This window comes from Trichechus manatus, unplaced genomic scaffold (genome assembly GCF_000243295.1).
Source record: "Trichechus manatus latirostris isolate Lorelei unplaced genomic scaffold, TriManLat1.0 scaffold00229, whole genome shotgun sequence".
NCBI classification, from domain to species: domain Eukaryota; kingdom Metazoa; phylum Chordata; class Mammalia; order Sirenia; family Trichechidae; genus Trichechus; species Trichechus manatus.
Window position 1 is genome coordinate 661,787 of NW_004444165.1, and position 16,452 is coordinate 678,238.

At 36.3% G+C, this 16,452-nt stretch overlaps 1 protein-coding gene across 1 annotated transcript in view; it reads right to left on the reverse strand.

Annotated features, from left to right (window-relative positions):
- EPHA6 (EPH receptor A6) overlaps nt 1-16,452 on the reverse strand; it is a 1,147,205-nt gene that overhangs the window by 314,887 nt on the left and 815,866 nt on the right. The window contains 1 exon segment of the mRNA XM_004389015.3: nt 11,340-11,502. Coding sequence (XP_004389072.1) covers nt 11,340-11,502 — 163 coding nt within the window.

Here is a 16,452-nt window from a genome sequence, read left to right on the forward strand (position 1 = left end):
GTTTTATTAATGTGATGGATTACATTGATTGTTTTTCTAATGTTGAACCATCCCTGCATACCTGGTATGAATCCCACTTGGTCATGGTGAATTATTTTTTGATATGTTATTGAGTTCTATTTGCTAGAAATTTGTTGAGGATTGTTGTGTCTATGTTCTGAGGGATACTGTTCTGTAATTTTCTTTTTTTGTAGTGTTTTGGTTTTCATATCAGGTTTTTGGTATGAGGGTTATGCTGATTTCATAGAATGAGTTTGGGAGTATTCCATCCTTTTCTATGCTCTGAAATACCTTTAGTAGTAGTGGTGTGAACTCTTCTCTGAAAGTTTGGTAGAATTCTCCAGTGAAACCATCCAGGCCAGGGCTTTTCTTGTTGGGAGTTTTTAAATTACCTTTTAAATCTCTTTTTTTTATAGGTTTATTTAGTTGTTCTACCTCTATTTGTGTTAGTTTAGGTAGGTAGTGTGTTTCTAGAAATTTGTCCATTTCCTCTAGGGTTTCAAATTTGTTAGAGTACAATTTTTGATAGTATTCTGTTATGATTCTTTTAAATTCAGTTGGGTCTGTTGTGATATCACCCATCTCATTTCTTATTTGGGTTATTTGCTTCCTCTCCTGTTTTTCTTTTGTCAGTTTAGCCAATGATTTATCAATATTGTTGATCTTTTCAAAGAACCAGCTTTTGGTCTTGTTCACTCTTTCAATTGTTTTTCTATTTTCTGTTTCACTTAATTCTGCTCTAATTTTTATGATTTACTTTTTTCTGGTCTCCGAGGGCTTTTTTTGCTTTTCTGTTCCCGTTTGTTCGAGTTGTAGAGTTAATGTTTTGATTTTGGCCCTTTCTTCTTTTTGGATGTGTACGTTTATTGCTATAAATTGACCTCTGAGCACTGCTTTTACTGTGTCCCAAAGGTTCTGATAGGATATGTTTTCATTCTCATTTGATTCTGTGAATTTCTTTATTCCGTCCTTAATTTTTTTTATAACCCAGTAGTTTTTGAGCAAGGTGTTGTTCAGTTTCCATGTGTTTGATTCTTTTTTTCTTGCTTTTTCTGTCACTGATTTCTACTATTATGGCTTTATGGTCAGAAAAGATGCTTTGTAACATTTTGATGCTTTGGATTCTGTTAAGGCTTGCTTTATGGCCTAATATGCGGTCTATTCTAGAGAATGTTCCATGTGCATTGGAAAAGAAAGTATACTTGGCTGCTGTTGGGTGGAGTGTTCTGTATATGTCTATCAGATCAAGTTGGTTGACTGTGGCATTTAGATCTTATGTGTCTTTATTGAGCTTCTTTCTGGATGTTCTGTCCTTCACTGAAAGTGGTGAGTTGAAGTCTCCTACTATTACTGTGGAGCTGTTTATCTCTCTTTTCAATGCTGTTAGAGTTTGTTTTATGTATTTTGGAGCCCTGTTGTTGGATGAGTAAATATTTATTATGGTTATGTTCTCCTGGTGTACTGACCCTTTAATCATTATATAGTGTCCTTCTTTAGCCTTTGTGGTGGATTTTACTTTAAAGTCTATTTTGTCAGAGATTAATATTGCCACTCCTGCTCTTTTTTGAGTGGTGTTTGCTTGATATATTTTTTCCCATCCTTTGAGTTTTAGTTTGTTTGTGTCTTTAAGTATAAGGTGTGTCTCTTGTAGGCAGCATATAGATGGTTTGTGTTTTTGTATCCATTCTGCCACTATCTGTCTCATATTTTAGCTTTTTAAAAACTATATGAGCTGGACTGACCATTTGTAATGTGATGCTTGTCTGAACATTCCAGATAGAAGTCATAGGAGACCCTTAGACATGATGATGAAACAGTATATTTTGTGCTGGAGGCATACAAACAATCTCATTTTCTCAGAGTATATGCTAACTAGAGGGAGGTAGGGCAGGAATGAAGTCACTATAGGTCAGACTGACGGTAGACCTGAATATCTATTAAGAAATTTACGTTTCATTCAGTAAAAAAACCCAACGATTCTGAGTTCTTAAATTTACAGAGTGGACATTAAAAAAATTATTCAGATGAGGTTGTAAAGAATGGATGAAGGAAGAAGGAACTAGAGACACAAACTTGCACCTTAATTTTCAAGATTGTTTGCCATCTCCAAACTGTTAAAAGCAATTAAATTGCTTAAATATAAAACCACATTAAAAATAACTAAATCTTAAGGTTGTTTTCAAAATAATTAGGTGATTAAATTAATTCATTTGTATCCACATACCACTTTATGTATAAATGCATAAGACATGACAAAAGATTCTATTTTGAAATATCCACTGTGGTTCAGAAATTTATAGTTTGGCTTGTTAACATCAATCATGAAGATTTTTGTGCGGTTTTGTTTATTTTATGTGATATAAATCTAGTCCATCACTGCTGTTTTTGGTAAAGAATACATTTTAAAATGTTAACAGATGTGGTTTTGTGCTACAAATTGCTTTATGTAGCCCACAGGTGAAACCTTAAATTTGCATGTTGTTAAAATTTAAGGTATAATTAATCTTTACAGGGAAAAAAAGCATGCATTGCTTATATGTTGGCAATGTATCAATTGTCCAAGGTCGTTTGGATAACCATTAAGGCAATGGAAGAGGTAAGTTTTTGCTAATTATTAAGTATAAAATTGTATTTCTTTTTCAAATATTGGCATTGAGTTATGTGTTTCTGCTTCCTTTTGATAGCTTACAAACTCTTTTCCAGTATTTAAGAAAAAGGTTTAAGTTGCTTAAAATCTAGTAAAAATATTTGTTACATTGTTGTTGTTGTGTTGCCATTGAGTTGATTCTTCCTCCTAGCAACCCTATATGACAGAGTAGATTTCCTAGGCTGTAATCTTTACTGGATTGCCAGGTCTTTTCTCCCACAGAATGGATCGTGGGTTTGAACTGTCAACCTCTAGGTTAGCAGCCAAGTGCTCAACCATTGTGCCACCAGGGCTCCATGGTTTTAAAAATGCGTGCATAAAATTATTTTCTGTTACTCTAAAATGCACTTGAACGTTAGATAAATTTAGTGGTGTTTTAAACAAAAATAAGTATTTGACTTCTTCATCTTTAAATTATTTTTATTTATTTTGTAAAAATTGAGGTATAAATTTAACAAACTATCATTAATAATTGTATCAAATTTGTTTTTTTAAGCAGCTTATAATGATATTAGTAATATTATTAGTGGTACAGACAACTTTTTTTTTTAAATTCTCATCTTTTTCTTCATTTAAAAGTCAAGGATATTAGCTTAGAAATAATAACAAATATTAGGCAGTTAAATTTATTGTTTTTATTGTTTCATCTATAGAAGCTCAAAGGGCCTGTACTTGACCAGTGTGTGTATGTGTGTCTATGTGTGTGTGTGTATGGTTGGCACTTTGGTGCATAATGTGAATTTTATTTTAATTTTGAGAAAATTCTATTATTAGATAGATTCTCACTAACACCAACCTATCTTCCATCTATCTTTCAAGAAGATCCACATGTAGCCTTCGTATATTCTTACTTTCTCACTACTGATTCTATAGTTCTGTGTAATTTTGTTAAATTTATTCTACAAAAGGGACCAAGTAGAGTACCTAGTAAAAAGGCCAGTACAAAATAGGCAGTCAATAAATGCTGTTAGTGGATATAATATCTAGCTATCTACATAGTCTTACTCTAGCAAAATATTAGGGGCCAAATAAAATGTCAACATTAAAACATGAAAATAAAGTATTTTGTGACTATATGTGAGAGAATATTTACCTATGTATCTATCAATCTACCAATTATCTACGTATCTATCTATCTACCATCTATCTTTCACATACCTGTCTCCATATGTATATATGAAGTTGTTCTATATAGACTTATGAAGAGAGGAAACTAATAATTCTAGTTCAAATAAACTCTTTTCAAAGAGCTAGCAGTCATAATTAGTAACTTTTACACTTATTAGCCAGTTCCCACTAGCATATTTTGATCCTAGAAAAAAATCTGAGCACTGGTTTTGAAGAGCAAGAAGGGTGTTCAGATATGTCACTGTGATTGCTCTTCGGCTGCCACTATGTTTATAGAGGTCAAGTAGTCGGTTCAGAAGAATTATGATTTGGCAAAAGAATCCTTTCATATTTTATATTATTGTCTTATTAATTGTTAGCAAAACTAGAGATTGAACAAAGTAAAATAATTTTGGCTGAAGAGAATAAAAAGGTAAACTTCTTCATTTTGGTGACTTAAAAATTTTCAACTGGACCATCTAATGAGAAAATCTAATCTCTTCTCCCCAGTTCTCAAGCCATCTCTGTGCATGTATTACAAAATCAGTAAATTTGACAGAATACACGAAGAGAGAACTTAATAGTAAAGTTGACATTACAACAATTGAGGCACTACCTGAGAAACTGAAGCTATAATGATTTAAAGATGAGCTAGGAGGACATGAAGTGAAAAAGACGGATGCTGTCAATTGGGATTCACATCATCATATTCCCGAATTTATGGTAAACCTACCCATATCCTACCATGACATTATTCATTGAAATTCTCTTCTGGGTGTAAACAGCATGCTTTGAAAGTGCAATTTAAACCTAACCAGATAAAAAATGATCCTTAAAATGATTTTCTCTGAGGCTGTAAATTGACTTAGGATCCACTCTATGTACCCAAACTCCAGGTTTAAACAAACATATTTTTTCAGATTCTTCTGACATTTTGTTTCTCCAAGGGTCTAATCAAAGTCACTCCATGGCATTCACAAATAAGTAATTCATAACATGGTTTTCACTCTGTCCTGCTGCTATTGTCAGATGATCCTGGGCTTCTAACTCTGCACTTCCACTTGCTAGCTATTAGTCTCTCTGTAAAACTACTTAAGTTTCTAAAGAGAGGCATGCTCTTGTCAAGATTAAGTAAGGTCACGTATGCAAATTGCTCAGGACAGAGTCTTGCATATATTACCTACTCAACGAAAATCTAGTTGTGTTACTCCCTAATTAAAATCCTCCAGTGGATCCACTATACCTTCAGGATAAGGGCCAAGATCCTTACCATGGCTAAAAGAGCACCTTTGTGTTGGCCTGTATATAGCTTGCCACCTTTATCTTCTATGTCTTCCTCACCTATGCCCATCACCGTGGCACACCACATTATATGCTTTTCTATAAATCATTCCTGTTTTCCCTGGCCTCTGACTTTCTGCTGCTTTGCCAGCTCTTCTTTCAAAGTTGTGCTAGCTTATTGTCCGCCAGTATACTTTCCTGATTCATTGGTGCTAAATTAGGGGCCCTTCCTCCATGCTCTGGTGGTGCAGTGGTAAAGAGCTGGGCTACTAAACAAAAGGTCAGCAGTTCAAATTCACCACCTGCTCCTTGGAAACCCTATGGGGCAGTTCTACTCTGTGCTATAGTGTTGCTATGAGTCGGAATAAACTCGACAGCAACAGGTTTGGTTTTTTTGTTTGTTTATTTGTTTCCTCAATGCCCAAAGAACACCCTTTGCATTTTTTTATGATATTACATGTCTTACAATCCTGTATTTTTTTAATTTAAAAAGTCTAGACTGTGAATTCTAGACATTTTAAATAAAAAAATACAGTAAAATAGACTAAATTCCCCCACGCATCTGTCAGTTTGTTGTACTTTGGGGGCTTGCATGTTGCTGTGATGCTGGAAGCTATGCCACCAATATCCAAATACCAGCAGGGTCATCCATGGTGTACAGGTTTCAGCTGAGCTCCCAGACAAAGACAGACTAGGAAGAAGGACATGACAGTCTACTTCTGAAAAGAATTAGCCAGTGAAAACGATATGAATAGTATAGGAACATCGTCTGATATAGTATCGGAAGATGAGCTCCTCAGGTTGGAAGGCACTCAAAAGACGACAGGGGAAGAGCTGCCTCTTCATAGTACACTCAACCTTAATGACGTGGATGGAGTCAAGCTTTCAGGAGTTCATTTGCTGATGTGGCATTACTCAAAATGAAACAGCTGCAAACATCCACTAATAATTGGAATGTGGAATGTACGAAGTATCAATCTAGGAAAACTGGAAATGGTAAAAAATGCAATAGAATGCCTAAACATTGATATCCTAGGCCTTAGTGAGCTGAAATGGACTGGTATTGGCCATTTTGAATTAGACAATCATATGGTCTACTATGGCAGAAAAGACAACTTAAAGAGGAATGGCGTAGCATTCATTGTCAAAAAGAATCATTTCAGCATCTACCCTGAAGTACAACACTGTCCGTGATAGGAAAATATCCATACACTTACAAGGAAGACCAGTTAATAAGACTACTATTTAAATTTACACACCAACCATTAAAGCCAAAGATGAAGAAATAGAAGATTTTTTACCAACTTCTGCAGTCTGAAATTGATCAAACCTGCAATCAGGATGTACTATAATTATTGGTGATTGGCATGTGAAAGTTGAAAACACAGAAGGATCCACGGTTGGAAAATATGGCCTTGGTAATAGAAATGCTGCCGGAGATCACACGTTAGAATTTTGCAAGGCCAATAACCTCTTCATTGAAAATACCATTTTTCACCATCATAAACGGTGACTATACACGTGAACCTCACCAGATGGAATACACAGGAATCAGGTTGACTACATCTGTGGAAAGAGATGATGGAAAAGCCCTAAATCATCAGTCAGAACAAGGGCAGGGGCCGTCTGTGGAAGAAAACATCACCTGCTCAATGCAAGTTCAAGTTGAAGCTGAAGAAAATTACAAGTCCACAAGAGTCAAAGTATGACCTTGAGTATATCCCACCTGATTTAGAGACTGTCTCAAGAATAGATCTGAAGCTTTGAACACTAATGGAAGGAGACCAGACAACTGGTGGAACAACATCAAGGACATCAAACATGAAGAAAGTAAGAGGCCATTAAAAAGGCAGGAAAGAAAGAAAAGGCCAAAATGGATGTCAGAAGAGAGTCTGAAACTTGTTACTGAATGTTGAGTAGCTAAACCAAAAGGAAGAAATGGTGAAATAAAAGAGCTGAACAGAGGATTTCAAAGGGTGGCTCGAAAAGACAAAGTAAAGTATTATAATGAAATGTGCAAAGACCTGGAGTTAGAAAACAAGAGGGGAATAACAAGCGTGGCATTTCTTCAGCTGAAAGAACTGAAGAAAGAAATCAAGCCTTGAGTTGCAATACTGAAGGATTCTATGGGGAAAATATTAAATGACACAGGAAGCATCGAAAGAAGATGGAAGGAATACACAGAGTCACTATACCAAAAAGAACTGGTTGACATTCAACCATTTCAGGAGGTAACACTTGATCAGGAACCAATGGTACTGAAGGAAGAGGTCCAAGCTGCACTGAAGGCAGTGGTGAAAAAAAAGGCTCCAGGAATTGATGGAATACCAATTGAGATGTTTCAACAAATGGATGCAGTGCTGGAAGTACTCACTGACTTACGCCAAGAAATTTGGAAGACAGCTACCCGGCAAACTGACTGGAAGAGATCCATATTTATGCCTATTCCCAAGAAAAATGATCCAACCAAATGCGGAAATTATCAAACAATATCATTAATATCACATGCAAGTAAAATTTTGCTGAAGATCATTCAAAAGCAGTTGTAGTAGTACATCAACAGGGAACTGCCTGAAATTCAAACAGGATTCAGAAGAGGATGTGGAACCAGGGATATCATTGCTGATGTCAGATGAATCCTGGCTGAAAGCAGAGAATACCAGAAGATGTTTACCTGTGTTTTATTGACTATGCAAAGGCCTTCGGCTATGTAGATCATAACAAATTATGGATAACATTGTGAAGAATGGGAGTTCCAGAGCACTTAACTGCATTCATGAGGAACCTGTACATAGATCGAGGAAATCATTCGAACAGAACAAGGGGATACTGCGTGGTTTAAAGTCAGGAAAGGTGCGTGTCAGTGTTGTATCCTTTCACCATACCTATTCAGTCTGTATGCTGAGCAAATAATCTGAAAAACTGGACTACATAAAGAGGAACGGAGCATCAAGATTGAAGGAAGACTCATTAACAACCTGCAATATGCAGATGACAAAACCTTGCTTGCTGAAAGTGAAGAGGACTTGAACCACTTCCTAATGAAGAACGAAGACTACCGCCTTCAGTGTGGATTGCACCTCAACATAAAGAAAACAAAAATCTTCACAACTGGACCAATAAGCAACATCATGATAAGTGGAGAAAAAATTGAAGTTGTCAAGGATTTCATCATACTTGGATTCAAAATCAACACCCATGGAAGCAGCAGTCAAGAAATCAAAGAATGCATTGAATTGTGCAAATCTGCTGCAAATAATCTCTTTAAACTGTTAAAGAGCAAAGATCTCACCTTTAAGACTAAAGTGTGCCTGACCCAAACCATGGTGTTTTAAATCTCCTTATATGCATGCAAAAGCTGGACAACGAATAAGAAAGTCGGAAGAAAAATCAATGCTTTTGAATTATGGTGTTGGCAAAGAATATTGAATATACCATGGGCTGCCAAAAGAAAGAACAAATCTGTCTTGGAAGAAGTACAGCCAGAATGCTCCTTAGAAGCATTCATACTTTGGACACATTATTAGGAGGGACCAGTCCCTGGAGAAGAACATCATGCTTGGTAAAGTAGAGGGTCAGCGAAAAAGAGGAAGACTCTCAAAGAGATGGATTGACACAGTGACTGCAACAATGAGCTCAAGCATAGCAACTATTGTGAGGATGGTGCAGGACTGGACAGTGTTTCATTCTGTTGTACTTAGGGTCACTATGAATCAGAACTGACTTGCAGCACCTAGTAACAACAACAACAACAGACTGTAAATTATTTGAAGCCAGAAGATACAGTTCTTCCTCTTCATCATCTTCATATTATTCCACAGAGTTTCATACAGGGTCTGGCATATATTAAATGTCCTATACATTTTTTTGAATGACCGAATGAATGTATACTGCTCTGAATCATTGATGAGTATGGGAAATTTCTGCTAAGGAATTTCAAAGAATTTTTCTTCTTTATAATATCTGAAGGAATTCTAGCCCTGAAAGTACAAATGAGTTGAAATTTAGAGTTAAAACAATGCCACCGAATCAAATTTCTAATATTTAGGTCAGAAGATTGCCTTCTCTAGGAGCCCCGGTTGCCTTGTCTAGATTTAACTCTGTAAAGTTCGTCTGAGAGTGAGTGCACATCTGACTTTCAACACTCAAAAATGCCATACTTTTTAAGCACTAGTTGTATTTCTTCATCTGGGAAATAAAGAGCGTGGAGATGTAGGGATTCAATAAACAGTCTGGAAAGAACAATGACTTGATTCTTCCCAGGACCAAGCTTTCCTTGGATTACATCCTTGGTTTTGTTCCTAGGATGTTGTTTTTAGGTTCTGCCGAGGCAGTTCCAACTCATAGCAACCCTGTGTACAACAGAACAAAACACTGCCTGGTCCTGTACCATCCTCACAATGGTTGCTATATTTGATCCCATTGTTGCAGCCATTGTGTCAATCCATCTGGCTGAGTGTCTTCCTCTTTTTTGCTGATCCTCTATTTTACCAAGCATGATGTCCTTCTCCAGGGACTGATCCCTCCTGATAACATGTCCAAAGTATGTGAGACGAAGTCTCGCCATCCTCGCTTCTAAAAAGCATTCTGGCTGTGCTTCTTCTAAGACAAATTTATTCATTCTTTTGGCAGTCCACAGGGTATTCAATATTCTTTGCCAGCACCATAATTTAAAGGCATCAATCCTTTTTCATTCGTTTTTATTCATTGTCCAGGTTTCACATACATATGAGGTGATTTGGAGCAGGGAAAAAATAGTCAACAGAACATAGGAGAGACACTTTGGATATTTTCATGTTGTTTTTGATTGTGGAGTCATATTTTCTGATAATTACGTTTTAATCTCAAGTATTTCTTCTCTAGTTTGAGAAGTCAGTAGTTTCCGGCAGGATTGTAAATGACTATCACTGATAGTATGCCTCCAGGTCACAAGCATTCTTTTTATTCTTTGTTTACTCTTTCTGCCTAAGCTGTGTTCCTTCCTACTTAAATATCTCAGTAGTTTTCTACATTTTACTTAGACATACAGTTGCAACTAAGAAGTTCTTATAGATTGATATTGTGTACCAAAGTGAAAAACAACAGCAACACACAATTCTTCTCTCACGGAATTTGAATCCAAAGCAGTTTCACTCTGAGGGAGCAAAAACTATAGGGATTATGACCTATTTAATGGTCTTACAAGTAGCACTTTACAATAATCCAAATGGTAGGACTTTACAGGAGGGTGGAGTAGTCAAGGGCATAGGTCTTGGAAGAAAACAGCCCTTAGTTTCAAATTCTAGCTCAGCTTCTTACCAGCTCTATGACTTTGGGCACATAGCTCTACTTTTCCAAGCCTCTGTTTTCTGGTAAGTAAAATTAGAAAAATAATACTTAACCCAATGGATGGTGAAAGGTTTAAATGGGATAAGGCATATGAAATATTTTACATAGTTTCTGGCATGCATTAAGGGCTCAATAAATGGAAACTATTATTATATTTATTCATAAGGAATTAATATAATAAAATTTGTTATTCTTGAATTCTTATATCAGTATTTTAGCAGTGATGGAGGCACATTTATATTGTAATAAGATATCTGGACATTTTTCTGTAGAAGTACATGGTAAAAGTAATCTATATCACCTCTACAAAAAGATAGCAGTTAGATGAATTTCTAAAAACCAAAAAAGGATGCAATAGTAGAACTGAGTTAGAATGAGTAAGAGATTTCTAAGCCTATGTTACATGATATTGGAACACCTCACTCTCTGTGTTTCCCAGTTTGGTTTTCAGTACGTTGAGACTATGCAATTAATTCGAGTTTCTAATGAAGTCCATGAATCTACATTTAAACTTATAATGTGCATTTCAGCTGTGTTTGTCTTCTGACCGCTGTTTTTATTGGTCTAACTGAGATAACATGCCAAAGCTGCACAATTTTGAACTAACTGCTAAAATCATTTGCTCAGGGCTTTATCCTCTTCCCACGTTTCACTAGTATCATATTATGATGCCTGGACTAGAGAGCAATTAGGCTGACAACATCTATTGAGACCCCCTGTGTCACAGTGTGAATGATGAATTTTGCATTAAGGGACATATTTGGGCCATATTACAACTGTGGCACAGCAAGGATCTTTTTGCATCTATTAATGGTAGCACCAACAATTAACTGAAATAACTATGAGAGTATTTATATGAACAGAATCCAGTTTGAAGTGACTATTAGAAATTTAAGACATCAGATTTAAAAATATCAGGTAAAATTGGAAAGGTACTAAATTAACACCATACTGTAAATCCTTAGGTGAAACTCACTTTCATCTCCTGTTTCAAATTCAAACTTCTGACTGTAGCCACTGTATCCTGTTGCAGTCCTCACTCGGATATGAAATACATACTTGGTGGTGGGCTTGAGACCTGTGATGATGACACTGGGGGCTTTGGACCTCGTGGAGGAGTAGGTCTGCTGCTCATGCTCCTGGGGGACAGAAAAGAGGAGAAAGGAAGTGAAGCCCAGTTATTCTACCTTTGCCATAGAAACATTCCAAAGTTAAGATAAGGAACTATGCTCTGAATATACAAAGCATTGAGCAAAAAGAGGTATAAGCATGATTTCCCATAATTTAGCATTGAGTTATTTATCATTATGATGCACATGATATGGTCTTGATTTGGAAATTTATTAAGAAAGATGATTAATCTTGGATAATCTGCGCTTGTGTTTTTGGTAATTTGGATTTCTGGTCCAACTCTAAGGAATGGTGGCGGCGTGAGAGAACGTTTACACAGAATGGAAGCTACATCTTGAGCAAAATGGGCCCATCCGATCAGACCACACCAGCAGAGTGCAAAGAGCAAAGGTGGGAGAATTCAAATACCCGCTACTCACTTCTACCCGCAGGTAGTGCCAAAATGCCGGCGCTATCCGTGGGTAGACCTGTGGGTAAAAGGAAAAACAAATTAATTGTTTTTTAAAGTTTGGAATTTTTTATCCTGAATAAATTGCTTCGTTCCGTAACTCGGTGATTCCCCTGTAGTAACAACTGAAGTTGAGTCAACTTAAGGCAGAAAACGATGACGTGGTTCCTGTGAGGAAGAATTGACTCCTCCTCCAAAAACTAAAGTTTATTTTTAAAGATGCACAAGTTACCTAGTGATTGTGAGGTAGGTTTAAAAACAATCTAACCATGAAGGAGCATTGAAGACATAAAAAGGTCTGACAGACGTACACAGCTGACTCAGAGGCAGGGCTGGAGGCTTGGTTCCCAGTCTCCTGTGTTGACTGCCAACTGTCTCGCCTCATTAACAGGAAATCGATTTGCCAAGATATTCTGATTGATCTAGTAAGTCAGGATCTTTCAGTGAGTTCTATTGCCCATCAAATCAAAACCAGATAGTTTATTTTATCTCTCTATACAGGGGTTGTCCACAATTTGCTGGTAATGGGGACAAATTAAATTTAATATTGTTTTTATACAGTATTATTATTCAAAAGTTTTAAAGTCTCTAAAAAAATGTATTTATATGAACAACTCCTCTAAATTCACCAGGTCATACTAGGCTACCAGATCTTTAAATTAATACTCCACAATTCTCACCGTAAATCTAAGAGAGACTCAGAGATAGAAGTGACTTTCAAAGTCACTAATTGAGTCACCCATTTGATACTTAGATTCTAACATTCCCGTCAAGATTTCATTTAATCTTTGCCTAAAAACTTCTGTTGTTCTGGAAACCTTCCAGAACAACAAATGAAGGTATAAAAATCTACACACATGTAGAATGCGTATTTATTTGCTGGTGATGCTTTAAGATTTAGAACTATGAAAACCTTTTCCCTTAAGCTACCTTTGAGAAAAAGTACTTAAGGATCATTTCTAAACTTTATGGCCTTATTTGTCAGAACATTTATGCTATAAGGTTATTTTGTATCTGACTGAGGAACTGAATTTTCCATCTATATCCCAAATAATAAAACTGTTACTAAACATAAAGTACAAAGAAAAAATGAGTTAGCAACAGCAATATTTCAAATGAAAAAGGAAAACAGACAAATTGCAACTTATATTTATCTTTAGATTAGAAGGTAAATACCTATTTAACCACCTAGCATAAAATTTAAGGAAATAAAATCCAGGTCTATAAAATTATTGATGGCAATAACTATCTGCTGAAGGTTGAAAAGAAGTTGTGGGTGGTTCAGTGGTAGAATTTTCTCCTTCCATGCAGGAGATCCATACAATTCTTGGTCAATGCATTTCATTCGAAGCCACCACACATCTGTCAGTAGAGACTTGCGTGTTGCTATGATGCTGAATAGGTTTCAGTGGAGCTTCCAGACTAAGACAGACTAGGAAGCAAGGCCTAGTGATTTACTTCCGAAAATCAGCCAATGAAAGTCGTATGGATCACAGTGGTCCAATCTGCAAGCAATCATGGGAATGGGGCAGAAAGGCAGCATTTCACTTCATTGTGCATGGGGTTGCCATGAGTCAGGGTGCAACATGAAGGCAGCTAACAACAACAAGAGTTGAAAGCAGGAGCTTGCTAATATTAAGGCATTTATAATTAGGGAGGCTTAAAACCCATCTTGTGGAGAAAAAGCATTTGTGGACAATACTGTTCCTAGCAGAAATCTGTAGAATATTTGAATTTTTTCAATCTCCTACACAAGAGGATAATTTTCTAACTTTCACAGAATTTTCTGTAACGTAAGAGTTAAATGGTGTATTTTGAGTGCTTGTTTCACAATGTGAAATGATGACTCATGGAAGAATTTTAAATAAATTAAAAAATAAATGCAGTCTTGTTCCAAAAGAGAGAAGATAATGAAAGTAAAGTTTACTCTTAGAATGGTTCCCATGATAGTTACACATTACGTCTTTGTTCGTTCATCAAAACCTAACTAAATAGAAATTTTCTATTCAGTAAAGTTACAGGGGTACATATATTCCGTTGAACACAGAGTTGCTATGAGTCAGAAATGAGTCGATGGCACCTAACAACAATAATAAAGTTACAGACACTTCTGCAGTTATATACAAAAGTGTACCTGTAGCTACATCCCTGGGATAAAAACCTTCTATTAGTAAGTGTGCACAGCTGGCTGCTCAGCCTGAATCACTCACTGCCAACATGGCAGCTACTGCCTTGTCTTACATTTTGTCTTCTGTGATCATGCCAAGGAAGAGGGCTGAGAAAGAAGAAAAGTGTATTGCAGCCTTCTCTCCTCTCCTGGTGTTTTCAAACTTTTGGGAAATCAGGTTAACTCTTATCTATGAAAAGCATAGAACACTATTGTCTTGGAACTTTTGTTAATTGCCTTTCTGTAGACACATCAACTCCAATTCAGAGTAGCTGTCACCAGGTAAAGATAGATAGCGCTTTGCCACAGAAAACTGCAAAGACATCTAGATCTCTTTATTAGAACTGGCAGGCTGCTCTCTTGTGCAGGGTTTGTGTCCAAGAGTTTTTCTGGGGTTTATATTTATGAATGGAATTGCTAGTCGTAAGATGGACAGGTCTTCAGTTTTGCTAGGCAATACATTGTACGGTTCATAAAATTTCTTAATACCTTAATCATGTTTGCTGAATCTGTAGTAATATCCCTCTTGTCATTCTTAATGTTTATTTTTATATTTTCTCTTTTAATTTTTGATCAAGCTTTCCAGAGTTTTGACCCAATGTTTGCCTTCACTGATCTATTGTTTTTTATTTTCTATTACATTTAAAACCTGTTCTTAATATATATAGATTCTTATTTCCACTTTATTTGTGTTAATTCTGTTATTTTTATAACTTCTTAAGTTCCATGCTTAACTTATTAATTATCAGCATGTCTTTTCAAATATATAAATTGTCTACAGATTTCATTCTAAAGTATATTAATTGCATGCTATAAGTTTTCATATGATATATTACCATTCTGTTCTTAGTATTTACTAATTTCCAAAAAAATTTGATTTTTTAAAATTCTTTGTGGTAAGCTCAGCATTATCCCTTGCACACATTTATGGGTCAAGACAGGTTGTCGGGCAGTAAATAAATGACATAAAGTCAAGCTCCAAAGGCATAACCCCATGGGTTGCAAAGCATGCTGAACTGAGGATAGGGCCATGGAATACTTACTGGCTGAGAGCACGGGAAGCCTTGTGCACTAATGCATGTTAGCTGAAAATGAGACAGTTTGCTGCACTACTTGTACTTGAATGAGCACAAATAATAGCACTACTTGTGGGAAAATATTTAGCAACAATGTAATTTAATATATTTTAATACATATCAATTTCCTAAAATAATCTTTCATTTCTATTTTATATGTGCGTATATGTATGTATATGTATATTTTTCCTTTTCTTTTATTTTAGAAAGAAAGTTCAGAACCAAATAGTGTGAACATAGCACACTGCCAAATAGGACATGCATATGTATTGCTCTCTAGAAATGTTGATCTTTATTTACGGTTCTCTTCCCTTTGAAAGATGCTGAAGCTTACACTCAGGCACGGCTCCTTCCCAGCTGCCAAGAATCAAGTCTTTTCTGGGAGTCTGATCTTATTTTCACATTTACCTAAGATGTTGAATTTTGCTTTATTTCTGTAGATGTCAATTCTTCGTGGTAACTAAATGCGACACTCTTACCAGAGTCTGGACCCTGCTGGAATTCAAACTGAACACTGTAACTTAGTGAAAAGAAATAGGCTCAAGCGTCCAGTCCCTGTAGCTGTCTCTTTCTTCAGTCTGAGCTAGCATGGCCTGCATCCATGGAAGGCAGCATGCAGAGGTAAGAATTCAGGATTGGGCTGCCTCTGTTTGTACTCAATCTTGATTCTGCCTTATTATGTACCATTCAAGGATTTTATTTACTCATTTAGAAAATTCATTCATTCCACAGATATTCACTGAATGCTCACTATGTGCAAGATGCAAGGGCACTCCATTAGTTTTAGTCTACATAATTGCCAAAGTCCTGTCTAGCATTTAAATTCTATTGTTATGCAAGAAACACAGGTCACCTCTCTTCTGCTGTGAATGATTCTCATCACTCCTTATCTCCCTCGCTTGGGTTTACCATCCATTCCCACTTATGGAAGTAGATTCAGTCGTTCAGTGCAGTGGTCATCTTTTACCTGGTTTGCTTTCTATTAAAGTTTTTGGTTCTAGTGAGATTTCTGCAAGGGGTCACCTCTGTGTTGTTTTATTTCATTGGGTTATATATGTGATTAAAAACTGTGCTGTAGGACTCCGGCAAGATGGCGGTCTAGGCAGAAGCACCACGCCGTCCCTCCACAACAAAGATCCGAAAAACTAAGCCAAACAGAGAATCAAAAATCCTGAAACCCTAGAACATCAAATGAAGAGATAAAGAACTCAGCCGAACACCAAACGGAGTAAGAACACTGAAAGAGAACAGAGAGCGAGGAGAGATT